This window comes from Nyctereutes procyonoides, unplaced genomic scaffold, assembly GCF_905146905.1.
Source record: "Nyctereutes procyonoides isolate TBG_1078 unplaced genomic scaffold, NYPRO_anot_genome, whole genome shotgun sequence".
Classification (NCBI taxonomy): domain Eukaryota; kingdom Metazoa; phylum Chordata; class Mammalia; order Carnivora; family Canidae; genus Nyctereutes; species Nyctereutes procyonoides.
Window position 1 is genome coordinate 56,707,575 of NW_026575140.1, and position 27,343 is coordinate 56,734,917.

Here is a 27,343-nt window from a genome sequence, read left to right on the forward strand (position 1 = left end):
CTTAGACCAGCGATGGCGTGCTCTAGGCGAGGTATGAAGGTTCCCCGTTCTGATCACTTATGGTAACACAGGAGAGGACAGGGTCACGGGGAGGTGAATCGGCCTGAGCCACCTTGTGGGCGCATGTGGCAGAGCCTGGTGAAGGGCTGCTGGTCCGAACCCAAAGTCACCCAGATCCCTGGTTGTGTGGGGACAGAGCCTGGAAGGTGGAAGTTTGGGTGTGGAGATGTCTTCCAGAAGGGGTTCCGTTTTTAACTGTTGGGAAGCCAAGACTATTCCACTTAAAGGAATTTCATTTCCTGGAGCCAGTGGGGCATTGAGCCCAGAACCACCCTCTGATTCTAAAGAAAGAGGCCCACCCCCAATATCCCTCCCCTCCCCCACTAGAGTACTGGAGGTGCTTTTCTGTGGTCAGGCTGGGCTTTAAGAATAGACAGTGACACAAGTGACCCTTACGAAGCAGAAGGACTGCCCTGGGGTTGGGGCACATCTCTTCCCAGTCGGCCCTCAGAGGGGAGCCTCAGCATACCAGCTGTAGGGCAGCCTGAGTAGCCGTGACAACTGGCAGGTGTCCTGCAAGTGCACGGATCCAGGCAAGGAAGCAGGACAGAGCACTCCCCACTCAGCCCTCGCTGTCACAGAGTAACACCCCTCCCTGCAGGGATGAGCAGGAGGCACTGAGCTAGCTGGGAAAGGAGGGGGACGCAGGGCAGCAGGACATTGGGAACCTGGGCCCTGAAGGCACTGGGGTGGGAGGGAAGGGTGGCTGGACCAGCACAGCGGTCTGTGGCTGCAGTGATGGGGAAGTTCTCCAGGACGCGAGATGGTGCTGGACCGGGATGGGAACGAGGCCATTCAGGAACTGGGAGGCAAGGAAGGTGTCCTCCTGTGAATGTTCAGACACATACTCTGCAGAGAGTGGGTGTGGGAGTGGCGAGGGCCACCCTGGTGCCCCAAGCCCCCGCATCTAGCATCTCCACGGCTCTGAGAACCCAGATCTCCAGCTGCCCACATTGGTCTCACCATGATGTTCTCTTTCTGCTACTCCAACTGGTTGTGTGACTCTACTAGTACGTGGTTTCTCAGAAGAGAGGGTGTTGGAGGCCTGGGTTCTGCCGGAAGGAGGGAGCCACTGACTCCTGCAGCCCTGCCTGTTCCCAGCACAGCTTCTGTGCTCCCCAAGGTGATGTGCACCAAGACGGCATCTGGGATTTGAGTGCCATGTGGGAACATCAGAGGGAAGAAGGCGGGAGACAGCAGAGCCTGGCCTGCTCTCTCATCCTTCCTGGGCGGCTGCTCTCCCGCCGTCCCTCCAATTCCCAGCTAAGAGTCACCAGGCCATGTCCTGTTCTCCTGCTCTTACCTGCGGGGCTCGCCAGGCTCACTGGTGCGCTGTCCCAGGTCCCTGAGCCCAGCCAGGGGCCGGTGGTCACACGCCCCAGTCCTCACACACCTGCTGTCCATGCAGTCCCTGCTGGTGTGGGGTTGAGAGGTACTGGGGCGGCTGGCAGGCAGTTCTGGGGAGACCCCGAGACACCTGTCACTGCGTGGGTGCACACCCACCCTGGGCTCCTGTCACTGCAGCCCAGGCTGCTGCCTCCTCACTGACCTCGGTCTGCTTTTGGCTCCAGGACATTCCTGGTCCCCTCCTCCAACGTGTGGGGAAAAAGGGCTGTCTGTCGATGCCTCCTCCTCTGTGTCTCTCTGTCCAGTGGACTCCCAGCCCTGGAGGCCAGTGTCCTGTAAACCCCTCCAAGCACCCCCACCCTTGTGCCATGTCTCCCCTCTCTGCATTCTTGCTTTCCTTGCCTCCATCTCCTTCTATTCCTCTTCCACAGAGCGGTGGGGGTGGGGGTGAGCCGTAGTGATGTGATCTGCTCTGGGGTCCTCCGGGGGGACAGAGCAGAGGCTTCTGTCTCTGGAGGTGGGGGTGCACCCCCGAGAACATAAGGAGGAGGCTGGGAGAGGACCGCAGGGGCAGGGCCCTCACTCCAACCTGTCAAAGTATCATTTTCATGAAAATTACCAACACGATTCATAAAATTAGAATGGACACAAGTTAAAGGTTTAATTCCACTTGGTTAAGGTGGTAATGGTGGTTCCAAGAGCAGTTAGGATGCTGCATGCTTAGCGGCATTCACGGCCATGCCTCGTTTTGTTGTGTTTCAGGTTATTGTGCTTTGCAGATATTATTTGCTTTTTTTTTTTTTTCACACATTGAAGAGTTGTGGTGACCCTGCATTGAGCAAGTCTATGGGGTCCATTTGCTCACTTCCCCTGTGTCATATTTTGGCAATTCTTGCCGTATTTCAGACTTTTTCATCATTATCTTTGTTATGGTGATCTGTGATTAGGGAGGGTCTTTGATGGTGCCATTGCAATTGCTTTGGGGTGCCATGAACTGCACCCATATGAGATGGTGTGGGTGTACTGACTACTCCACCGACCAGCCATTCCCCGGTCTCTCTCTCTCTCCTCTGACTTCCTTATTCCCTGAGACATAGCAACACTGAAATTAGGCTAATGAATAATAACCATACAGTGGCCTCTAAGTGTTCAGGTAAAAGGAAGAGTCATGCATCTCTCACAAATCAAAAGCTAGAAGTGATCACGCTCTGTGAGGAAAGCATGTTGAAAGCCGAGATCGGCCGAAAGCTTGGCCTCTTGTACCAAAGCAAAGTTAGCCAAGTTGGGAATGCAGAGGAAAAGTTCTCGAAGGAAATTAGACTGCTACTCCAGTGACCACACAAATGATAAGAAAGAGAAGCAGCCTTCTTGCAGATGTGCAGACAGTGTCAGTGGTCTGGATAGAAGACCAAACGAGCCCCAACATTCCCTTAGGACGAAAGCCTAATCCAGAGCAAGACCCTAATGTTCATCAATTCTGTGAAGGCCGGGAGAGGTGGTGACCTCAAAGTGCAAGGGCAAGGAGCAAGTGCTCCAGAAGAGGGAGCTAAGGTAGCGAATGAAGGTGGCTACGCTCAGCAGCAGATCCTCAGTGTAGATGAAACAGCCTTCTGTTGGAAGAAGATGCCATCTAGAACTTCCACAGCTGGAGAGGAGAAGTCAACGCTAGGCACTCGCGCAGCAGGTGACCTCAAGTTGAAGCCAGTGGTCGTTTGCCATTCTGAGAATCCTGGGGCCCTTCAGAATGAGGCTGAATCTACTCTGCGCGCTGTCCACAAAGCCTGCGTGACGGCACCCCTGTGTACAACCTGGGTTACTGAATATTTTAAGCCCGCTGTTGAGACCCATGGCTCAGAAAAAAAGGATTCTCTGCAAAATATGACTTCTCATTGACAGTGGACTGGGTCTTCCAAGAGCTCTGATGGAGGTGGGCAATGAGGTGGTGTTGCTTCCATGCCTGCTAACGCCACGGTCATTCTGCAGCCCATGGGTCAAGGAGTCATTTTGACTGTGAAGTTTTATTAATTAAGAAATACATTTCATAAGGTTCTAGCTGCCACAGATAGCGATCCCTCTGATGTATTGGAACAAAGTAAATTGAAAACCTTCTGGAAAGGATTCACTATTCTAGATGCCTTTGAGGACACTTGTGACTCAAGGGAAGAAGTCAAGATATCAACATGACCCAGGGTTTGGAGAAAGTTGATTCAACCCTCACAGATGACTCTGAGGGGGTCCAGACTTGAGTGGCGAAGTTACTGCAGATGTGGCGGGAACAGCAGGAGACAGAAGTAGAGCCCGGAAATGGGACCGAATCACTGCAATCTCATGAAAAAACCTAAACAAATGAGGAGTTGCTTTTCTTTCTCTTTCTTTTTTTTTTTAAATAGGTTTTTATTTAAATTCCAGTTACTTAACATACAGTGTAATATGAGTTCCAGACGTACTATATAGTGATTCGACACTTCCATCCATCCCCTGATGCACCTCATGACAAACGCACTCCCTCATCCCATCACCTATTTCCCCCATATCCCCACTCCAGTGCTGGGTAATTTTTCTTAACAAGGCTATTCCCTGTGAGCACAGCAGGCAATCACATAGATCTCTTCTGGGTTTCTTCTCTCTCTCAATGGAAAGTCCCCATGCCCTGACTCCTCACCTGGTCCTGCTGTGCAATCTCTTCTCTTCTTCACCCAGCAGGTGGGTTTGCATCTTTCCAGACTTCCTCCCAGGCATTGGTATTTATTAACAAAATCAGATTTTTTTTTAGACCGTAAAAGGTATCACACCATGCTTATTGTTGTATGACTTGTTTTCCACCTATGTTAATACATCATGAATGTTTTCCCTATGTCGCCGTTTATGGGTTGACCCTATTATGAGCTATGTTATTTTTCCTAGTTGAACACTTTCTTCCAAGGGACACTTGGCTTTTTAAAAGTACTTTTCCTATTATACATAATACAGCATAGAACACCATTGCAGGGGCGCCTGGGTGGCTCAGTTGGTTAAGCATCTGACTCTTGGTTTCAACTCAGGTCATGATCTCAGCATCATGGGATCAAGAGCCCTGAGTCAGGCTCCTCTGCTCAGTGCAAAGTCCACTTGAGATTCTCTTTCTCCCTCCCCCACGGCCCTCCCCTTCAGCCCCTTGCCCTCTGCCCCTCCCCCAACTCATGTGCACTCTTTCTAAAATAAATGGGTAAAATCTTTTTTTTTAAAGATTTTATTTATTTATTCAAGACAGACACACACACACACACACACACACACACACACAGAGGCAGGCAGGCATGCAGAGAGGCAGAGACACAGGCAGAGGGAGAAGCAGGCTCCATGCAGGGAGCCCCACGTCAAACTCCATCCCGGGTCTCCAGGATCACACCCTGGGCTGAAGGCAGCGCTAAACCGCTGAGCCACCAGGGCACCTGGGTGGCTCAGTGGTTGAGCATCTGCCTTCGGCTCAGGGCATGATCCTGGGGTCCTGGGAATAAATAAATAAAATATTTCAAATAAATAAATAAATAAGAACAGTGTTGTAAACATTTATTTATGCAAATGTGGGAATTTTCAGTAAGACTCCTCTTTATAGGTGGTTTGTTGGGTTAAACTTTTTTCTTTTAGATTTTTTAAAAAAGATTTTATTTATTTATTCATGAGACACACAAAGAGAGAGGCAGAGACATGTGGGACTTGATCAAAGGACCCCCCCCCCCCCGGGGGGCAGCCCCAGTGGTACAGCGGTTTAGCGCCGCCTGCAGCCCACAGTGTGATCCTGGAGACCCTGGAACGAGTCCCATGTCAGGCTCTCTGCATGGAGCTTGTTTCTCCTTCAGCCTGTGTGTCTGCCTCTCTCTCTCTCTGCATCTCTATAAATAAAAAAAAATTAAAAAAAAAAAAGGACCCCGGGATCACCAACTGAACCAAAGGCAGACGTTCAACCACTGAGCCACTTAGGTGTCCCTGAATATATTTTCTTAATGATCAGTGAGATTAAATATCTTTTCACAGGTTGGTTAGACATTTAGGTTTATTTTATGGACTGTCTTTTAAGAATGTCTTGTAAAATTTGTGCCCTCTTTTCCGGGGAGTTACTGATTTGTACAAGCTGTTTATATATTTTAGATATTTGCTCCTGTTTGTATATAGTTTTCCCTCTTTGTTATTTGCCTGCAATTTTATGCCTGGCAGCACCCTGGCTCTGCGTTATTTCATTAACCCATTCTGTGCTACTGTCTTAGAGCCTTGCATCTCTGTTTCTACCTCTTTTTCTGCCACCTACCCAAACCTTTGTCCCCCTCCTTCTCTGGTGACTCATTCCATCTAGTCCTGGAACACTGGGCAGGGAGTGGCAGGGGTAAGCTGGGCTTCCACTCCACTTTTAGGGCCATGTGCCTTACACTCCCTCATTCCTGAACTGAAAGGCTGGAGTCATTGGGGTGGTAAAGAGGGAGCTGTTCCTCTCTCTCTGGCTGGCAAGCCCAACTGGAATGGGAGTCTCCATAGCATGACTTGGGGACCTGGATGCCCAATGCCTAATTGTCCATGAGGAAGTCACCATCCTAGGTCAAGACGACCACCATTCTGAACTAGATCTCTTCTAGAGGTGAATGTTACCTGTAACAACCTTCTCTTCTTATGGGTTGTCAGCCAAGAGTCCAAGGACTAAGGGTGTGTGTAGTGAGAGACAGAGGAGAGATAGAAACAGAGAGAAAGAGAGTCAGAGGCCTGGGCAGTGGACGTGGTGGTGGCTTCTCCAAGGAGGACTGGAGACTGACTATTTAGATTTCTACTGCTGAGCTGCCTTAGTTTCTCCAGGAGATGTTAGTTGCTCCCAAAAAACATACACTAAGCAAATACTGGCTTACTGACTGGAGCACGATTGCCTTCCAACTCTGTAGTTAATCCATCTATCTGCCCATCCATCCATCCATCCATCCACACATACATATATTCCTTTTTTTAAAAAAAAAGATTTTATTAATTCATAGAGACAGAGAAAGAGAGGCAGAGACATAAGCAGAGGGATAAGCAGGCTCCCTGCAGGGAGCCCAATGTGGGACTCAATCCCAGGACCCCGAATCATGACCTGAGCCAAAGGCAGGCAGCACTAAACCACTGAGCCACCCAGGTGTCCCCACACATACATACATTCTATCATTCTTCCTTTTATCCACATCAAACAAACCTTTGTTAGATTATCTTTCATGTGTCAGCACAGCACTGAGCACCAGGAATATATACTGAATGAGTCCCAGCTCCTGCCTTCAAGACACTCATGGTCCAGTTGGGGAGACACACAGGTAAATGGAAAGGGCCCCCAGAAGGCTTTGAGGAACGATTTGTGTATTAAGTCCTCCATTCAACACCTACTCACTGAGCACCTGCTGTATGCCAGGTGCTGTGGTGGGCAGTTATGAACCCTATCTTCATGAGCTTGTGGTGTAGTGGTAAAGGGGAGGATGGGGGCTCATGTCTTCTGGAACATTCCACCAAGGTAGGCTCATAGGTGAAGGAAGGATGGGGGAGGCACGCCAGCTCTTAACTGCCTTGTGGTGGAAGTGACATATGTTGCTTCCTCCATAATCCATTGGCCAGCATCGGTCATATGGCCCCAACCTGAAATATTGAGTGAGCACCAACTTTCTGCCATAGCAACTCCTAGTTTCTGCCACTGCAAGTTGTCAGACTCTTCTTTGTGGAATTTGCAAATTGAGGCAAATAATTCAAAGACAAAAAAGTGATAGGAGCATGATCATTTTGATGGTGGCATCTGAGGCGGATGTATGGGGTCCTATGCCCAGAGCCCGCTGGGTTTCCAGTCCTTCCTGAGGACCCTGCTTAATGCTTTTTTTAATCCCTTCAGATACTCAGTTTCTCTTCCATTTTTATTGATCTAATCACTTAAGTTATGACGAATTGTTTTCTATTGCTTGAAAACAAGGAGTCTAACAGCTCTATGTCTCTGACTCGTTTGTGGCACACAATCTTGACAGAGAAGGGACAGTTCAGGAGTTGCCTGCTGGCACTTTCTGGGGCATCACTCTATCTTAATGGTTATGTGTGTGCAATGATTCGAACACATATTGCTTTCTGTCTACATTGTTTTATGGAAGAGATGGAAGTCATTAGGTGAATTCAAGGGGACCCATTTTGGCCTCAATGGACACTTCTTGATTTGGACCGAGAAAAAAGAAAAACAGAATGAAAGAATGTGTATGAAGTGTTGACATTCCACTGCTGAGGGTTGAATCTGGAAGGCAGTATGTGATTAATGGTATGCTATTTTCTTTTCTTTTTTAAAAAAACATGTATTTATTTATTTGAATGGGGGAAGGGAGAGAGAGCACAGGCAGGGGGAAGGGCAGAGGCAGAAACAGATTCCCCGCTCAGAAGGGAGCCTGACTTGGGGGCTCAATCGCAGGACCCCAGGATCATGACCTGAGCTGAAGGCAGATGCCCAACTGACTGAGCCACCCAGGTGCCTTTTGTCCAACTTTGGAGCAAGTTTTTAAGAAAGCATATGTGGGTACAGCCTGTGTGTCCCAGAAAGTCGTCCTTCTCCTGCCCTGCTTCTGGTGGCCCCTTCTTTGTGGGTTGTTCATTTTCTAGCTGGGGCCATAGGTCACTATCAACAGCTTGGGCGATTTTTCCACCTGTCACCCCTTGTGCTGCTGGGCAGCCTGTAGGAGGTGAGGTGGCCATTAGGTCCACTCAGCTGTGGTAAGTGGGATCAGGGGTAGGATTACATCCCCCTCGCATCGTAATGTAAGGCAAAAATGCAAAGCAAAACAAAGTTATAAAACCCTTTAAGGGAACTGTGGGTGTTCAGGCACTTGGAAGTTTGGGTTCTTCAAAAGGTACTGTCTCATGAAAGTCCTGTTCTCTGGGACCTTTTGTTTCTGTTTTGTTTCTGTTGTTGTGTTGTGTGTGTGGGGTGAGTTACAGGTGGCTTGGTTGCCCCAGGTGAGGCATATGGGGCACAGGTTTTCTGGGGGAGTCCTTTGGTCTGGGTGGCCTGGATTGATGGGTCAAAGGGAGGCCTCAGAGCACCTCATTCTTCAGGGGAGTTAGATGGACACACTGTTTTCAATGAGCGGAGGGTCCAGGTAGGTGTAGGGCAGTGCCAGCTCCTGGTTCCGCTCCCGGATCTCCTTTGAGATCTGGTTCAGGCGGCTCTGGAAGGTCGCGATGCTCTGCTGGGGAGCCTCCTCTGTGAAGTGCTCCTCTGGGTAGGTGCCCAGGGGCCTCTGGGAACCAACCACAAGGCTGAGTGAAGGGGACACTCAACAGGTGTGACTCACCTTCACCCTCCTGGAAGCAGACCCCACTGAGCCTCATTCGTGCCCCTCCCTCTAGATGGTGAAGATCCCTGCAGGCAGCTCTTGGAGACTAAGCTCAACTCAGAGTCTTAAAGGGGGCATCCCCACCCCCCAGCACAATCACCTTGCAGCTAGGGTGATGTTGCATCACCTCATTTGATAATTTGACCCTCCTTGCAATATGCCCAATGCTCATGTGTCCCCCTGGGAAAGCTCAGTGAGGTGAAGGGACCCAGGTCCATCAATTGATGGCAGTGTTGGGTCTGGTCCAGAGAAGGGAAACAACAACCCCTTGCACATCCCAGAGCTGGCCCGGCTCGGCCCCCAGCCCCCATACTCACTTGGTCTCCAGGCTCCTTGCTCAGCAACCAGAGGGCCACAATAATGTCACATGTGGCATTGACCGGCGGGAGGGTAGCTAGAAACCCCTCTGGCCTTGTCTGGCCTTTAGAGGTGGGGGGTGGCAGCTGCATGCTGGCGGGCAGGTTGGGCATCCAGACACAGGAGTCAAACTGTAGGCCGAGAAGGCCACGTTGAGTCCTTGGAGCCCACCCCATCTCCATCCCGCCACCCTGGCACCGAGCCCTCTCACCTGCCCCGCACTGACGGCATAGTGCTTGGCTGAGCAGTTGAAAATCACCATGGTGACATACTGCACCAGGGCTTCCCGGGTCTCCAGTGAGGAGGGCATACCTGCGGGCAGAGGGGGGCTGGGCATGTGGTGGCCAAGTCCCCAGGACCAATGCTGCAGGGGCCTGAGGTCCCCATACCTGAGCTCTCCCTGCCCAGGAAGCCCTCGGAGAAGATCTCCCACACCCAGGCCTGGAGTTCACCGTCCTCACACACGGATGCATCACTCAGGTAGTAGATGTTGATTATCTCGGAGACAAAGCTGCAAGGGGCACTGGGTTCAGTCCCGACTTTGGACCCTGACCCTCTCTGAGGAGCAGCGCTGCTCAGTGTCAATGTCCAGCCCTCCTTCTTGCCCCGAGCCTCCCTGGCGCCGCCCCCACCAACCCCCTGCTCCTCCCCCATCTTCTTACCTCCCCGACCCCCCAGCTCTCTGAGGACGGCCACCTCACCTCTCCACTGCACCCCAGATCTTCAGCCCATCATCCCGGTAGTAGTAGTTCGGGATGTCTTTGACTCCACGGGCCTGGATATCCTCAGGCAGACACAAGACGGAATAGTTTAGCTGCTCCATGTTCCTCTGTATCAGCTCAGAGAAGCCTCCAATGCCAATGCCTGTGGACTGGAAGACAGTACTCCTGGGTGCCCGAGCCCCAGCCCCAGAAGTAGCATTGGTGGGAGAGACAGGGAGTGTCCCACCACCCCCTTCCGGCCTCCCAGAGGCTGAGCTTACCCTGTCCACCACCTGCCCCGGGGCGATGAGCAGCTCACGGGCCAGAGTGTTGATGTGCAAGGTATACCGAGTGTGTGGGATCAACAGCTAGAAGGGTCAGAGAAGACAGAGATGGGTGAGGCCTGAGTCTCCCCAGTCCCAGACCTCCCCGCCTGGAGGCACCAGGTTTTAGAAATCACCCATAGAAAGAGATGACGGGGACAAGAGGGCCAGCTTGGGAGAGGGATTGGGGCTCCAGACCTAGTGCTGGGGGCTGCGTGCCACCAGCACCTTGTACTGGGACCCGGGCCTGGCACCACCTTCCCATCTCTGGACAAATGAGGGGCTGATCTGGAGGAGCACGACAAGCCCCCAGCTCTAGCATTCTATGATTCACCAAGGCACCATGAAAAGCAGGGCCTGTGGAGCAAAATGGAGCCATTCCCCCAGACCACCAGGCGCTAGAAGCTGCAGATTGTCAGAAAGAATCAGTCTGGACCGAAGGGGATAGAGAAAGGCCTGCGTCTGGGACCCAGGACACTGTCTAAGTAAGAATCAGTGAATCCAACATGCCGTGGACTCCGCACGGGGGAATTGCTGCCCTTTGAAGAAGAGAGGCCCCAGGTCCCTGGGGGAAAGGAATCGGGGCCATCTGAAGGCTTAGCAGAGCCAAGGAACCTACAGAACCACTTTATAGACATAGGTCTCCCTCCGAGGGCTCCATCTCCCTGCTGCCATCCACAAGAGACCTGCTGGTCTCTCGGAGCCGTGTGCACACCCTGACATCTGCAAGCCCCAGAGCTCTCATAAGAACTAGGCTTGCGGATGGCGGCTGCCTGCTGGTCTGCTCTGCCCCAAGAAGTCACATGCAGTCTCCTCCCTCACCCCAGTCCCCGTTCACCTCACCCAGACTCAAGGCCTGTGGGAAAGCAGGTTCCCAGGGTTGGGGTGGGGGGAGCAGTCATACAGGGAGAGGCTGCTGAAGCAGGATGGGAGCCCTGCACCCCAGCCTGGAAGGATAGGGCCGTATGGGGACAGGCCGCAGAGTACCCCGAGGTGCAGGGCCACGATCCAGGCCACCCTGCTGAACCACTGACCTTGAAGAGTGGGTGGCAGTGGGGCAGCTGGCGCAGTGTAGCCATGGTGAAAACCTCTGGCAGCAGGTGCGCATGCAACAGGTGCGTGACAGCCTCATGGACCGAGAATTCGGCATTGCGCACCCATGTCTTGGCCAGCAGCCAGTCCCACTTGTTGTCACTGGGCAGGAAGATGGGGCTGGCGGGTCCTGGAGTTTGGCTGAGCTATAGGAGGAGCAGGTCAGGGAGAGGTGGCCGCGGGTGTCTGCCAACCCCTCGGCCAAACTCCTCCGTCCCCCTGCCCTGCTGCTGACCTGGATGGCAAGGGGCAGCAGTGGCCCTCCCCCGGGGCTCTGGTACAGCAGGGTCATCGGGGCTGCGGAGAACTGAGGCTGCCCGTTAATGAGATTGGTGCGGACGCCGGAGAGGATGCCATGATCCACCAGGAACAGGGAGCCCCTCTGCAGGACAGAGCAGGGGAGCAGGGGCTGCCATCTGGCTTTCTAAGGGAGGCAGGGGTGGGGCGGGGAGAGGACTCAGGGCAGGGAGAGGAGTGTGCCTGGGAGAGGGTGCCCTTGGCACGCGGCAGGTCCTTAGGGCCCTCTCCAGGAGGGGATGGGCCAGAGGCACTGGGACGGCAGTGTGCAGAGCCTGGATCCCCAGTCCCTCACCTCCAGCTCGGCCTGCAGACTGGTCCTGGGGCCCAGCACCGGGGCCACCATGTCATCAGTGACAGGGAAGTTCTCTGGGAGGTGGCCACAGCGGCGGATCAGGACAGGGTTGAGGCCATTCAGGAACTGGGAGGCGAAGAAGGTGTCCTCCTGCCAGTGTTCCAACGTGTACTCTGGGGCAAGGGCAGCGGGGGATGGGGGCCAGGTCACGTCAGCCTGGAAGCCCCCTCTGGGAGCTTCAGGGTGGAGTTGCTCCGGGTCCGTCCCGGGCTCCCTCTGCTTTTCACTCTATACCTTTCTCAGCCTGGGCTTCAGTCACTGCCTTTCACCAAAGCAGCAAGGCCCAGTCCCCTGCCCACCTGTCCTGCCGTCTCCCTGACACCCCAAGCCCAGGATTCAGCAGCCTCAAATGCACCATGTCAGACAGACTGGGCTGCGGCTCTGGCCCCACCTCACTCGTCACCTGGCATCTGAGGATGGGCACCTCCATCCAGCTGTGGCCACGGCACAGCTGGGGACCCTTTGCATGAGCTCCCTCTCCTCCTCTCCCCCTCGGGTCCCACTGATGCTCCGTCCTGAGGTGCTCTGGCCCCAGCTGTCCACTCCGTCTCTGCTGTCACTGCCCTGCTGAGGCCACCATCCCCTATTGACTGAGGCCAGGGCCTTGTAACAGCTCCTCCTGCTGCCAGTCACATCTGCTAACGACCTGCCACCCACAGGGCACATATGGCCACATCAGCCCTTCGCTGGCAGCCAGCCAAAGCTTCCCACTGCACCTGGGAAAAGCCAGAATTCCCATCCTGGTCTACACAGCCCTGCGCCCCTGGGTCCCATGCACCTCCTCCCCTCTGTCTCTTTTTTTCCCTCCCTCTGGCCAAAGCAGAGGACTTTCTCCCTACCACCTTACCCCCCGCCCCCCAAAGGCCTCTGGTCCTTCCATCTTCGGAGCCTTCACATTCACTATCTGCTCTTTCTTGGTACTGTCCGACTTTCAGGTCTCGGCACAGAAGTCGCCTCCTTGGGAGAGCTTTCTGGAACCGCATGCCCCCCTCCATCACTGCCCAGACTAGGCAGGTCCCCCCTTGCTGTACTCTCACTGGGGCCATTGAACAGGTTTCATAGGTGAAACTCGGGGCACCTGGGTGGCTCAGTGGTTGAGCGTCTGCCTTTGGCTCAGGGTGTGACCCCAGGGTTCTGGGATCGAGTCCTGCATTGGGCTCCCCGCAGGGAGCTTGCTTCTCCCTCTGCTTGTGTCTCTGCCTCTCTCTCTGTGTCTCATGAATAAATAAATAAAATCTTAAAAAAAAAAGTGAAACTCATTATTTTGATTTTGAGCCTAACATCCACTCACCTGCTTGGCTGTGAGCCCTATAGGGACAAAGACTGTCCACAGCCCCTAACCCAGTGTCTGATGGGCAGCTGCCCCACCAATGTCTGTTGGATTAAGAAGCATTAGAAGGTTAGGAATGCACCCAGTCTACACCCTCTCCTCTATATGTGGAGGAAGTAAGGCTGAGCGAGGGACAGGGGCCTGCCCAGGGTCACACTGTGAATCAGTGCTTGGTTTTCTGAGGCTCCGGACAACTATGAGAGCTAACATCTCAGGGAAGAAGTCAGGATCCCCAGCCCGGGTTCCTCACCAGCGGCTGGGGTCTTCCGGAAGTTGAACATCCTTTTCATCTCATTCAGACTCTTCCAGGGCCCCTTGCGGTCCAGCAGCCCCTTGAGTTTCAGCTCCGTAATCCTGCCAGAGAATACGAAGGGTGGGGAGGGGGCAAGAGGCCCTGGGAGACCCTCCCCTGTCAGCTAGCCTTATCCTTCCTAGGTTCTTGAAGCAGCCCCCAGATCCTGAAGTAGCCACTGTCCCTGAGATAATCATTGTCCTGTGGGAATCGGTGGTGGGCAGAGGCTGTGCCCTGGGTAGGGCTGTGTGACCCAGATCCTTGATGGTGCGAGAGGGCAGAAGGCAGGAGTTCTAGGGCATCTGAGGCCCAGGGTCGGGAGGGAGCGGGCATCCTTACGCGGAGCTGACTTTCAGGTAGAAGCAGGAATTCTTCATTACAGAGTATTTGATGTTGAGATCCAGATCTTTCACAGACTTCTCATCCAGGCAGTGAGGCCAGCCCAGGCTGTATGTCTTCCAGCTGGAGAGAGGAGCAGGAAGGTGGTCAACAAGAAGACTCAGGAGCCCACTGACTAGGGCAAGGGCAGAGGGAGGCCCTCGTCACAGCCAGCCACCTTCTGCAAGCAAGAGTATTCTCGAGCTCTGCCTTTGCCAGGCACCTACAAAGCTGAGAGGGGAGCTGCCACGTTCCCACAGTGAGACTTCTCTCCTGAGCATAGGTGACAGATCCAGGGCTGGGCACCTAACCAGAACGAGGCCAATCAAAATCTCTTCTGGGGAATCAGAGATTGGGGCTGTTGAAAAAGAGACATCGAGGGGGTGCCTGAGTGGCTCAGTTGGTTAGGCATCTGCTTTTGGCTCAGGTCATGATCCCAGGATTCTGGGATCGAGTCCCCACATTGGGCTCTCTGCTCAGCGTGGAGCCTGCTTCCCCCTCTCCTGTGCCCCCTGCTTGTGTTCTCTCTTTGTCAAATAAACAAATAAAATTAAAGAAAAAAAAGAGAAAAAGAGACATCGAGTCCAAAATGGACTTGTGCTAAGCCCACATCCACAAACCAAGATTTAATATCTAACCTATTTGCAAGTTCAGCCTCTCCCAGGAATGTGACCCTTAACATCAGTCAATCTAGAATTATTGGGTCATCACCAGTGAGGTAATCTAACAGATTCCCCACCTTACCCCACAGGAAGGTGACCTTGCCTGAAACTCTCTGCTTTTTGCTGGAAACTTCCTTTTGCTGCCTCCATCTGCCTATAAAAGGCCACTATTTTGTAGGGCTCTTCAGAAGTCCTTATTTTATTTTTAAAAATATTTTATTGGGATCCCTGGGTGGCGCAGCGGTTTGGCACCTGCCTTTGGCCCAGGGTGCGATCCTGGAGACCCGGGATCGAGTCCCACGTCAGGCTCCCGGTGCATGGAGCCTGCTTCTCCCTCTGCCTGTGTCTCTGCCTCTCTCTCTCTGACTATCATAAATAAATTAAAAAAAATAAAAATATTTTATTTATTTACTCATGAGAGACACACAGAAAGAGGCAGAGGGAGAAGAAGGCAGAGGAGCCTGCAGGGGTCCCTGCAGGGAGCCCGATGCAGGACTTGATCCCAGAACCCCCAGACCACGCCCTGAGCCAAAGGCAGATGCTCAACCACTAAGCCACCCAGGCACCCCTTCAGAACTCCTTCTTTTCTGCTTCATGGGATGCTGCCTAATTTGTGAATCATTGAATAAAGCCAACTTGATCTTCAAATGTACTTGGTTGAATTTTTTTTTTTTTTAAATAGGGCTGAGCCAATGAGGGTCTCAGTCTGGATTTCTAGACTACCACATGTAAACATAAGGTTTGTTAGTGATGGCCACTTTCCACTATGCGGACTGGGATCCAAAGAAAGCTGTTCTACAGAGAGAGAGAGAGAGAGAGGGAGAGAGAGAGAAACATGAAGCAAGAGAGAGAAGCATCTAGGCCCCCAGAGACAGAATCAGCTTGGTTTCTGGCCTGTGAGATCCGGCTATGCTTCCAGTACTTCTGAGAGCCCCCCTCCGGTCTGATTGGGGATCTATTTTCTCCTTACAACCAAAGATCCCTGACTTACACAGATGCATCTCAAAGACGGAGGCTGTCTTGAAGCAAGGAGTTCAGAAGGCTTCAGTAGCCTTCGGCAGCATCCCACGGAGAGACACTTTGACTTCCATAGCTTGGGGGAGCCTGGAAATTTGCTCTGCCCAAGGCCTAAGGCATCTTTCTCAAGCAAGCAATACAGCCTGAAGACTTTCGGTTTGGTGGTAGAAATCAAGTCCCAGCAAAACTGAGCCCCGCCCCTCTGCTCCCCACCCCTGGTGAGTTCTCTTATTCATTCAGTCATTGCCTTTGGGTTTGAACTTTCAACTTTAAAGAACAAGTTGCAGCTACAGTACCTTGTCCTAGGCGGTGGCCCAACCTGGCTTCTCAAATGTGAAGGTACAAACCCATTCACCCAGAGATTCTGGGAAAATGCAGGTTCTGATTTAGCAGGTGTGGAGTGGGTGGGCCTAACACAGATCAGATTGGTAATCTTAGCTTCTTTTGCAGAAGGAAATAAGGATTTAAAAAGTTAAATGATGCCTCCTTTCGGCAGGGCCTAGTCTAGCTCTAGGTCTCTGAACCCTTGGGTCTTTTTTTTTTTTTTTTTAAAGATCTTATCCATTTATTTGAGAGAGAGGCAGAGATAGAACCAGCAGGGTGAGGGGCAAAGAGAGAAGCAGAAGCCCTGATGATCCCCAGGATCATGACCTGAGCCAAAGGCAGACAAAGCTTAACCGACTGAGCTACCCAGACGCCCCAGGTCTTCGTTTTGATAGGAAAGGAAGAAAGGCCACATTACAGACATATCTGTTCTCTCGCAGATATGGGGCTAGGGCAGGCTGTTTGGGTGCAGTGGTTTCTTTGGGGACAGAATTCACAACACATGTGGAATCATCAGGAACCAAATGAGCCAGCAGCTACTGGACCCCCCCAGAGACCTGGAGCTAAAGGCTTCAGGCAGCGGCTGAGTGAACCAGACCACAACCTTTTGAAAACCTGCACTTGAGCACAGGTGGTCCCTGGCCCCCTGCCTCTCAGGAGCCTTCCCCCCAAGCCCCAACTCCCCTGCAGCCACCCTGCACCACCATGGCAGCCTCTAAGGAGCTGAGCCTAGAGCAGAGGAAGAGCCCTCCTCCCACCTGCCCTGGAGGGTGAGTTTCCTGGGCTTTGGCGTGGTGGATTTCTGGTTCTGCCCGATTTCCAGGAGGATAAAACGAGCTGATGTAAGAAAAAGCCCCAGGCATTCCCAGCACCGGTTTTCACACTCTGGCAGAGTCTTCCCGAAGGCTAAAGCCGTTCTGCTGCCCCCACCCTCAGGATGTGATTCAGTAGGCCTGAGGGTGTCAGTGAATTTGCATTTCTAACAAGCTCCCGGATGCTGTTGTCTTAGAAGAGGACCACTGGCCAGGACTTGAGTCGGTGTCTCCCAGGGCAGCCCAGGCCAGGCTGCCCACATCCCTCGGAGGCCAGCGCCCCCCCCCCCGCCCCCAGTGGCCCGCTCCTCACTGGTACGAGTCCTGCCTGGCCTTCAGCTCGTCCTGGCGCTGTTGCTGCAGGGTGGGGTGGTCGTCCGCCCAGGGGACTTTGGCTGTGAGAGCACAGGAGAGGGTCAGGGGGGCAGGGACCCCCGCCCCGCCCCCTCCGGCCCCAGATGCTCCGCCCCTCGCCCCCGGTCCTACCAGCATCCCTGCTCCCACACAGGGCTGCCCCCTCCCGGTCCCTGGGGGCCACACCCGCGGGCCTCTCCTCTCCCGCGACCCGCTCACCGGCCCCCGCGCGCAGCGCCAGGCTCCCCGCGCCCTCCAGCCACTGGTAGCAGGGGAAGCGCAAGGGGGCGCCCTGGGGCGGCGTGAGCTGGAACCAGCGGCAGAACCAGGCGTCCCGGGCCACCGGCCCGACCGGGGCGGACAGCAGCTGGGGCGCCTTGTGCACGCGCAGCAGCAGCAGCGGGCCCACGTCCTGGGGGGACGCCACCTGGAAGTCCTCCACCTGGAGGGGAGAGATTTAGGGTCGGAGGGGGCGGCCCCTGCTCCCTCCTCCGCCTCCACCCCGCGCCGCGGTGCACTCACAGCGCCCGCGCTGAACTCCTTGCCCGGATGGTCCAGGCGCAGGGGGGGCGTCTCTCCCCGGGTCCCCACGAAGCTGACGGCTATTTTGTTCCACGTGCCGGCCCCGATGGCCTCCCCAGTGGACACTGTCACGCTGAACTCGGCCATAGTTCCAGCCCAAGTCTGGCTGTCTCCTGCGGCTGCTGACCGCTTTAAAGCTGGCGGCTCAGCCGGGGACACGCCCTGCCCCGCCCTGCCCCGGTCACCCGCTGCGAGTGCCCCCGAGCCCCGCGAGCGAACGCGGGGCGGCCCCGGGACAGAGAGGGGCGGGGCTGGGAGGGAGGGATGCTCAGCGTGCAGGGTCGAGCAGGATCGGGGGTCCTGAGGTTTGGGGACTTTTTTTTTTTTTTTTTTAAGATTTATCTACTTATTCATGAGAGACACACACACACACACACACACACACACACACAGGCAGAGGGAGAAGCAGGCTCCCTGCGGGGAGCCCGACGTGAAACTCGATCCCAGATCCTGGGATTAGGCCCTGAGCCAAAGGCAAATGCTCAACCACGGAGCCACCCAGGCGTCCCGTCTATTAATGTTCTTTACCCAAACTATCTATTTTGCATTATGATCCTTTGTCAGGCCAGGTTTCCCATTTATCATGTAAACTATATGCAAGAACTACACTTCTCTAATATATTAAAATTTTTTTTTATTTGTAGGTCACTCTTGTGGTATAAGTCAATATTGTACATGTGCATGTGCCAGGGTGCACAGTGAGGCTAAGGAAAAGTAGGAATGCTTTACTGTTTTCCCACCCTAAAATAATACCTCACTGGATTCCCTTTGTTTGTTACTTTCGGCTTCCTTTTCCCTTTTATACATTTAAATGAATTTTTTATTTTATTTAAAGATTTTATTTATTTATTCATGAGAAACAGAGAGGGAGAGACACGTAGCCACCCAGGTGTCCCTAAATGAATCTATTTTAAAGGAGACTTTGTGTCACTACTGTAAATTGAAAATCAGCTTCAGTAGTGCCTGAGGGGCTCTGGGGGTTAAGCATCTGCCTTCAACCCAGGTCATGATCTCAGGGTCCTGGGATAGAGCCCCACCTGGGGCTCCCTGCTCAGCGGGAAGTCTGCTTCTTTTTCTCCCTCTGCCCTTCCTGCTCCCCTTCTCCCCAGCCTGTGCTGTGCTCTGTGTGTGTGTCTCTCAAACAAATAAGTAAAATCTTAAAAAAGAAAAAACAATCAGTTTCAGTTGCCATAGAGAGGGTCCCAGTAGACACAAGTCCTGTGAGAACAGAGTTACTCAACTCTAGGTGGATTCTGTTTGCCAGTAGTTTGTTCCTTGTTTTAGGGAAAGACATTCACAAGGTATTGGCAGTCTCTCCCTAGTGTAATGACTTATTCTGTATGTTGGTAAATTGAACACCAATAAAAATTAATTTATAAAATAAAAAAAAAAAAACAACACAAAAAAAAAAAAATGACTTGTGATTCACTGTGACCCCACACCTCCTAGGCTCTGGCCTAGAGCACTCTTGTGTTCAAGGCGTGCCAAGTAGACCATTTGCATCACAACATAGATAACAGGACCACGGGTGCTAGTTAAAAATGCCTCCCCAAGCCTGCCTACCTCACACCAGGGAGGCTGTCTCCAGAGATTGAACGTGGGGAACGTACATTTTCAAGAGACATAATAAGGTGATTCTTCTTCAGACCTCCTGCCCCAGAGGATTTCAATATTTGCCTCTGTTCTGGCCCACAGCCCCGGATGAGCTGGCAGAGTCTTCCGGGAGCTGTCATCCGACCATTTGAGATGCAGAGGAAGGAATCAGAGCCCTGATGGGTAAAGGAACTTACTTGAAGCTTAAAAATACCCATCAGATGATGTGTGCCCCTGCTTTGAATTCCTGAATGATTTGGCTCCTTCCTATCTTCATCCTCCTTCTCTCCCTGCCTCCCTCCTCCACTTCCTTCCTTCTTTCCCATCTCTTTTTCTTCTTTCTTTCAAATTCTAAAATTTTCATCAAAGCTATAGATGCACGCAATTCAAAGAAACAAACAGGAGCAGCCCTGGTGGCTCAGTGGTTTAGCGCTGCCTTCAGCCCAGGACATGATCCTGGAGACCCAGGATGGAGACCCAGGATGGAGACCCAGGATGGAGACCCAGGATCGAATCACGCGTCGGGCTCCCAGCATGGAGCCTGCTTCTCCCTCTGCCTTGCCTCTCTCCCTGTGTGTCTCTCATGAATGAATAAATAAAACCTTAAAAAAAGAGAGAGAGACAAACAGTTCTGGAAGTTTCTCACTGACAACAGGGGTTCTCTGCCCCACCCCTGCTGTTTTCCTCTCATCAAAGACAATAGCTTTCCTCTCTTTTAGTTTGTATTCTTGGTATTGATTGCCACATCTCAAACAGCTCGCAAGTATCACTTATTTATTGTTTTTGTTTTGTTTTGATTTGTTTTCAGCTTTAGGAAGAGAGGATTGCTGGCCTCGCTCCTAGCTCCTATGACACCTGCAAACCTATGTCACCTCACCTTCAGATAGAAGTTCAGTAGGACTGCAGCAAACCAGCACTCAGTAGTCATGTGATTTGACTAGGTGGATGCTTTTCATAGGGGGGGTTTATAGTGAACTATAGGGTTATTTTTTTCTTGCCTACAAAACCCTTTCTCTCTTCTCTAGGTAATAATTATCTACTTGTTATTATTTGTCTAGTTGTCTAGATGCTTGTATTAACTTTACCTGTCATCTGGATCCCCAAGCACGCTCGGGCACATCAGATACTCCCAGGCTGTCACCAGCAGTGCGGTGCCCTCTGGCTCCCTACTTAGCTGTCATGTGAGCTCTGGCATCGTTCCCCCCCACCCCAGGGATTCCGTCCCCACTAGTGCACCCGTCTCCTGTACCCCAGGCTTTCCTCTTTCTCGGCTTATTTCATTTCCATGGAGCACACTCTTCACTAGCTAGCTGCTTCACAAAGGGTACAGGGGAGGGACGAGAAGCTTTCAAGACCTCGCATGTCTGGAAACGCCCATAATCCACCCGCACACCTGCATGATAACTTGGAAGTGATTCTGGTTCCGAATCTGGAGAGCATTGCCTCACGGAAGCAGTGTTGCTATAAAGAAGCCTAAAGCCATTTGGATTTCTGGTGTTTTCATATGACCTGATGTTCCCTCCAGAAGCTTTGAGGATCTTCCCTTTGTCTCTTGGGCTCTGTAACTTCATGATGACGCACGGCCATCATTTCCTCTTTGTTCAGGCCTCTTACTAGGACTTCTCAATCTTGAAGCTCATGTCCTTCACCACGGGATTCTTTCATGATTACTTTCTTCTCTTCATGTCATCTAATGTTTTGTTCTTGGACTCTGATGATTTAGATGTTGGATCTCCTGCACTGGTTCTCCAATTTCTTTTATTTTCTTCCCTAGTTTCCTTCTGGTTGCCCTTGGTCAATTTCCTCAACTTCCTCTTCCAATCGATTGCGTTTTTTTTTTAAAAAAAAATTCTATCATAGTTTTCATTTCAAGAGCTGTTTTTTTTTTTTTTGTTGTTGTTGTTCCATGCATAAATTCTCTAATAGTGCCCTGTTTGTGTTTCATGGTTGCAATGTTTCATTTCCCCGAGGTTATTAATGCTGGGATTTGTTTTTGATATTTGTGGGATAGGCCTCCATCTATGTAGGTCATCTATTGTATCACCAACCAGCCAGAATCATAGTTAAAAATATGAAGAATTGTTTATTTCCTGATGATTTTACAGTTTGGGCAAGACTCCACCTAGCATCAGACGGGGTCTCTCTCCCATTTGCTTGGGAGATACCCTGCAGCTAGGGCTTCCAAATTGCCTGTGCTCACATGTCAGCGGCTGGGGGGCTGGATGGGTCTTTCCCTCTGTCGCGTGGCCTCTCACCATTCAGTAAATCCTGCCTAGCTTTGTTACAGATTGCCTGGTCCCTGAGAAACCCAAAGCTCTAATTCCCTAGGCTTTGAAGCCTTGAGACAGGAGCTGACACAGCATCGGGGCCCACACATTCCATTGGTCACAGCAAATCACCGAGGGGCTCAGAGTGATGTGGGAGGGGAAATGGACTCTTGACAGAAAAGGAAGGAATCTTTGAATACAGTTCACCTACCACAAGACCCTTAAAAAACATAAATAAATAAATCCCTTTGTTGCCATTTTAATGGACCTTGGGTAGGAGGTAAAAGTCAAAGTTTGTGTTGCACCTGGTTTTATCCAGAATAACTTTGAAGATCAACTTGTTGCATTTCTTCATCTCTAATTCCCCCCACCAGTCTCATTCCTAGGCCCCCTTCTATTACCTTTTGTTGTTTGCTGTGTGCTTCTGCCTAAGCAGGCTATATCTTGAAAGAGGCAACAGTTATGTTCTCTGGATTGTGGGGACTTTTGTGGGGGTAGAGCCTCAACAAAAAGTGGTGGGCCTGGGGGCACCTAGGTGGGACTCCGTGGTTGAGCATCTGCCTTCGACTCAGGGTGTGATCCTGGGGCCCCAGGATTGAGTCCCGCATCTGACTCCCCGCAGGGAGCCTGCTTCTCCCTCTGCCTGGGTCTCTGCCTCTGTCTCTATGTCTCTCATGAATAAATAGAGGAAATCTTAAAAAAAAAAAAATGTGGGCCCTTGTAAAAGGTCTGCATTCATCTTTATTTTCTTTTTCTGCATTTGTCTTACTGGTTTCTTTAAACTTGCAAAATGATAAAAAGAAGTGAACCGAATGAAGGCAATTAGAAACAGCAAGGGTACCCAGCCTCCATAACTGTGAGAAATAAATTTCTGTTTTGTTTAAAAATAAATAAAGGGCGCAGCCCAGGTGGCTCAGCGGTTTAGCGCCACCTTCAGCCCAGGGCCTGATCCTGGAGACCCAGGATGGAGTCCCATATCAGGCTCCCTGCTTGGAGCCTGCTTCTCCCTCTGCCTGTGTCTGTGCTTCTCTCTCTCTCTCTCTCTCTCTCTCTCTCTCTGTCTCTCATGAATAAATAAATAAAATCTTTTTAAAAAAATAAGAAAGAAAGAATGAACGAGGGTAGAATAGTTTTATTTTTTTTTAAGATTTTATTTATTTATTCATGAGAGACAGAGAGAGAGAGAGGCAGAGACACAGGCAGAGGGAGAAGCAGGCTCCTTGCAGGGAGCTTGACGTGGGACTTGATCCTCGGTCTCCAGGGTCACACCCTGGGCCAAAGGCAGCGCTAAACCACTGAGCCACTGGGGCTGCCTGGTAGAATAGTTTTGAATAAGTTTTGCTGTGAAAGTGAGCAGAGGCATGAGACAATAAGAAGGCATATAAGACCGAAGGAGAGATTCTTGCAAGATGAGCAATTCTTCTTACAGTGATTCTCAATCCCGGCTTCACATTAGAACTACCAGGGGCACTCAAAAAAGCAATGCTCGGGTCTCTCTCTGGGGCCTGGGTGTTAGACCCACGGTTTTGTTTTTGTTTTTTTAAAGATTCCCAGGTGATTTTTTAATTTTTTTTAATTTTTTAAGATGTTTATGTATTTATTCATGAGAGACACAGAAAGAGAGGCAGAGACACAGGCAGAGGGAGAAGCAGGCTCCCTGTGGGGAGCACGATGCGGGACTCATCCCAGGATTGCCCTAAAGCATGTTTAAGTTGTTGAGAATGAGGAGAGAAACTGATGCAAAGGAAGGGCTAATCTCAGAAGTAAAATCCTGAGAAGGTGAAAGAGTAGGGCCCAGAGCCCAGATGGGGACACTGGCCTCTCATGGTTGCAACCAGCAGGACCATTACAGGTTGGAGCAGTAGACAATCCCAACTCAAATCGACTTTAGCAATAGAGGTGATGATCGGAACTGAAGTATCCAGAAGTAAAGTGTTTAACAGACGCAATGAATTACGCATCCAACATCTACTCTCCTGTCTACCTTTCTCCTAGAACCCAGATTTGGTTCAGGGTAGGAAGGTAGCTAGCCCCAGTGCTGAACTGTGGCATGGCAAGGGTGACAGTTTTGTGCATCCTCCACCTTGGGGTTGTCATATGGCCGCGCCAAATAAGACTAAGACTTCTTGCCTTTCCATCTCTCCTCTCTGCCTTCTGCAGCATTGGTTCCCTATGGTGTGGTGGTGACAGGGGCAGTTCCAAACCTTGCATCCTCACACCACACCAACTAAGAGAACAGAGGCACTTTTCTTTAGGTAGCACCTATGAAAGAGGGCTGACTTTTTCCTTTTCCAAAAATTTGTTGAATGTCTTTTCACCTCATCCTTTTTCATTGCTCTAAATGGGTTACACTAGGATCCCCAAACCAACCAATGTGGCCAAGAGGATGGAACCCAAAAGTCAACCAAAGGAGTATCCCAAGGTGAGTCCCACTCAACTATACACAACTACATGCAAATGAACACAGCTGAATGTGAGAATGGGTGGTTTCACTAGGGAAAGGTGAAGGGTTGGTAATAGGAGGAAGAGAAAGATTAGGCAGCAAAACGTAACAGAGAGATACACCTTCTATTGTTGTAGATGGGGGTTAGTTGGATGCAGTTGCAGGATGGTCTGTTGTCTGGGAAGAGGATGATGAGGGAGCTCTTTTCTGGTTATTTTACTTTGTTGCTGAGATATGGGCAAAGTCTTTAGCTGGGAGGGGTCTGCAAACTTCTGTGTGTTAGGCCCTGCACTGGAGCCAGGAGTGAAAAGATAAGCAGAACAAGTCCTTGTTCTCCAGTCACTCTTGATTTGGTGGGAAAACTGTAGGGCCCACGGGGAGCATAAAGGACAGTTTGTGGATGGCAGCACCTGTACCCTTTTTTTCTGGAGACAAGCCCCTTGCCCTGTAGAGAAGAGCCCCTTCCCATTCTCAGTTCCAAATGGATACAGTGGATCTGACTTCACCCTCTGGCTCCAAGGGCAGGCACATGATCAAGTTCTACTCAAACAGTTTGGGGCAGAGTTTGGGAATTGATTCAGGGTTGAATAGGTGGTTTTGTCTAGGCCAGTAAGAATCAGTCCTAGGATTTTCTGTCTTTGAAATTGTCCTTTTTTTTTTAAAAAGATTTTATTTATTTATTTTAAAGAGACAGCGTGTGTGCATGCAGTGGGGGGGGGGGCTGAGTGAGAGGAAGAAAGACTCTTGTTTTTTTTTTTTTTCTTTTTTCTTTTTTTTTTTTATAAATTAATTTTTATTGGTGTTCAATTTACCAACATACAGAATAACACCCAGTGCTCATCCCGTCAAGTGTCCCCCTCCGTGCCCGTCACCCATTCACCCCCACCCGCCGCCCTACTCCCCTTCCACCACCCCTAGTTCATTTCCCAGAGTTAGAAGTCTTTATGTTCTGTCTCCCTTTCTGATATTTCTCACACATTTCTTCTCCCTTCCCTTATATTCCCTTTCACTATTATTCATATTCCCCAAATGAATGAGAACATACACTGTTTGTCCTTCTCCGGTTACTGTGGCCAAGTTCAAAAAGGGTGTTGCCTGAGTTCTCCTCTGGGATTTTGATGGAATCTTGTCTCACATTTAGATCTTTCATCTATTTTGAGTTTATCTTTGTGTATGGTGCAAGAGAGTGGTCCAGTTTCATTCTTCTGCATGTGGATGTCCAATTTTCCCAGCACCATTTATTGAAGAGAGTGTCTTTCTTCCAGTGGATCGTCTTTCCTCCTTTATCGTATATTAGTTGACCATAAAGTTCAGGGTCCACTTCTGGGTTCTCTGTTCTGTTCCATTGATCTATGTGTCTGTTTTTGTGCCAGTACCACACTGTCTTGATGACCACAGCTTTGTAGTACAACCTGAAATCTGGCATTGTGATGCCCCCAGATATGGTTTTCTTTTTTAAAATTCCCCTGGCTGTTTGGGGTCTTTTCTGATTCCACACAAATCTTAAAATAATTTGTTCTAAGTCTCTGAAGAAAGTCCATGGTATTTTGATAGGGATTGCATTATACGTGTAAATTGCCCTGGGTAACATTGACATTTTCACAATATTAATTCTGCCAATCCATGAGCATGGAATATTTTTCCATCTCTTTGTGTCTTCCTCAATTTCTTTCAGAAGTGTTCTATAGTTTTTAGGGTATATTTTGAGAACCATTTGAATGGTAAATGGTTCTCCAACCTTTTATTTTCAGGTTGTAGGTGTCCTTCTGTCTAAAATGAGTCTCTTGTAGACAGCAAATAGATGGGTCCTGCTTTTTTATCCAGTCTGAAACCCTGCGCCTTTTGATGGGGTCATTAAGCCCATTCACGTTCAGAGTTACTATTGACAGATATGAGTTTAGTGTCATCATGATATCTATTTAGTCCTTGTTTTTGTGGATTGTTCCACTGAACTTCTTCTTTAAGGAGAGTTTTAAGAGTCCCCCTTAAAATTTCTTGCAGAGCTGGTTTGGAGGTCACATATTCTTTCAGTTCCTGCCTGTCTTGGAAGCTCTTTATCTCTCCTTCCATTTTGAATGAGAGCCTTGCTGGATAAAGTATTCTTGGTTGCATGTTCTTCTCATTTAGGATCCTGAATATATCCTGCCAGCCCTTTCTGGCCTGCCAGGTCTCTGTGGAGAGGTCTGCTGTTACCCTAATATTCCTCCCCATGAAAGTCAGGGACTTCTTGTCTCTTGCTGCTTTAAGGATCTTCTCTTTATCTTTGGAATTTGCAAGCTTCACTATTAAATGTCGAGGTGTTGAACGGTTTTTATTGATTTTAGGGGGGGATCTCTCTATTTCCTGGATCTGAATGCCTGTTTCCCTTCCCAGATTGGGAAAGTTTTCAGCTAGGATTTGTTCAAATACATATTCTGGCCCTCTGGCCCTTTCGGCGCCTTCGGGAACCCCAATTAAACGTAGGTTTTTCTTCCTTAGACTGTCATTTATTTGCCTTAATCTGTCTTCATGGTCCCTTAATTGATTGTCTCTTTTTTCCTCAGTTTCCCTCTTTGCCATTAACTTGTCTTCTATGTCACTCACTCGTACTTCCACCTCGTTAACCCTCGTCGTTAGGACTTCTAGTTTGGATTGCATCTCATTCAATTGATTTTTAATTTCTGCCTGATTGGATCTAAATTCTGCAGTCATGAAGTCTCGTGAGTCCTTAATGCTTTTTTCTAGAGCCACCAGTAGCTGTAGAATAGTGCTTCTGAATTGGCTTTCTGACATTGAAGTGTAATCCAGATTTTGTAACTCTGTGGGAGAGAGGGCTGTTTCTGATTCTTTCTTTTGAGGTGAGGTTTTCCTTCTAGTCATTTTGCTCAGTGCAGAGTGGCCAAAAACAAGTTGTATTGGAACACGGGGCAGTATCACTGGTCCGTCCAGCTGGTCTTCTGGGGGAGGGGCCTGCTGTGCTGATTTTCAGGTGTTAGCACTTGGGGGAGCTGCTCTGCCCCTGCCTGCTGCCGGGCTCAGCGGGGGTTGTTTACCCCGTGGGGCCCCAGGAGGAACAGCAGCAGTTGCTATGGCAACTCTGGAAGCCTGGATTTAGCCTCCGCAGGAACTACGGGGCTCGGGCTCTCGGGGCTCGGGCTCTCGGTTCTCTGTTCGCAGGGCCTGGAGGCTCCGGGGCGGGGCCGCTGATCTGCTCAGCTCGGGGCAGGAGCGTCCTTGCTGTCCTAGGCCCTCCCGGCCTCTGCCTGTCCCGGGGGAGGCCGGATCCTGGGCTGTGTCCCGGCGCCCTGTGCTCCGGGGCCTGCGCTGTTGGATTCACGCTCCCGCCCTGCAGCTCCCTCCCTGGAGCCGCTCCCGAGCCCCTCCGAGCTGCTCCGAGCTGCTCCGGAGCCCCTCCGAGCTGCTCCGGTC

The 27,343-nt window shown here is 50.9% G+C and overlaps 1 protein-coding gene across 1 annotated transcript; it reads right to left on the reverse strand.

Annotated features, from left to right (window-relative positions):
* Positions 1 to 7,382: 7,382 nt before the first annotated feature.
* On the reverse strand, positions 7,383 to 17,731 carry ALOX15B (arachidonate 15-lipoxygenase type B). The gene is made up of 14 exons (XM_055307175.1): positions 17,573 to 17,731; positions 17,270 to 17,492; positions 17,010 to 17,091; positions 13,843 to 13,965; positions 13,462 to 13,565; positions 11,822 to 11,994; positions 11,465 to 11,611; positions 11,172 to 11,375; positions 10,096 to 10,182; positions 9,815 to 9,984; positions 9,503 to 9,624; positions 9,325 to 9,425; positions 9,074 to 9,244; positions 7,383 to 8,660 (listed from the first exon to the last, which is right to left on the reverse strand). Exons 1-14 carry the CDS (start codon positions 17,717 to 17,719, stop codon positions 8,481 to 8,483), a joined length of 2,034 nt encoding a protein of 677 aa, XP_055163150.1. The 5' UTR covers positions 17,720 to 17,731; the 3' UTR covers positions 7,383 to 8,480.
* Positions 17,732 to 27,343: the final 9,612 nt, after the last annotated feature.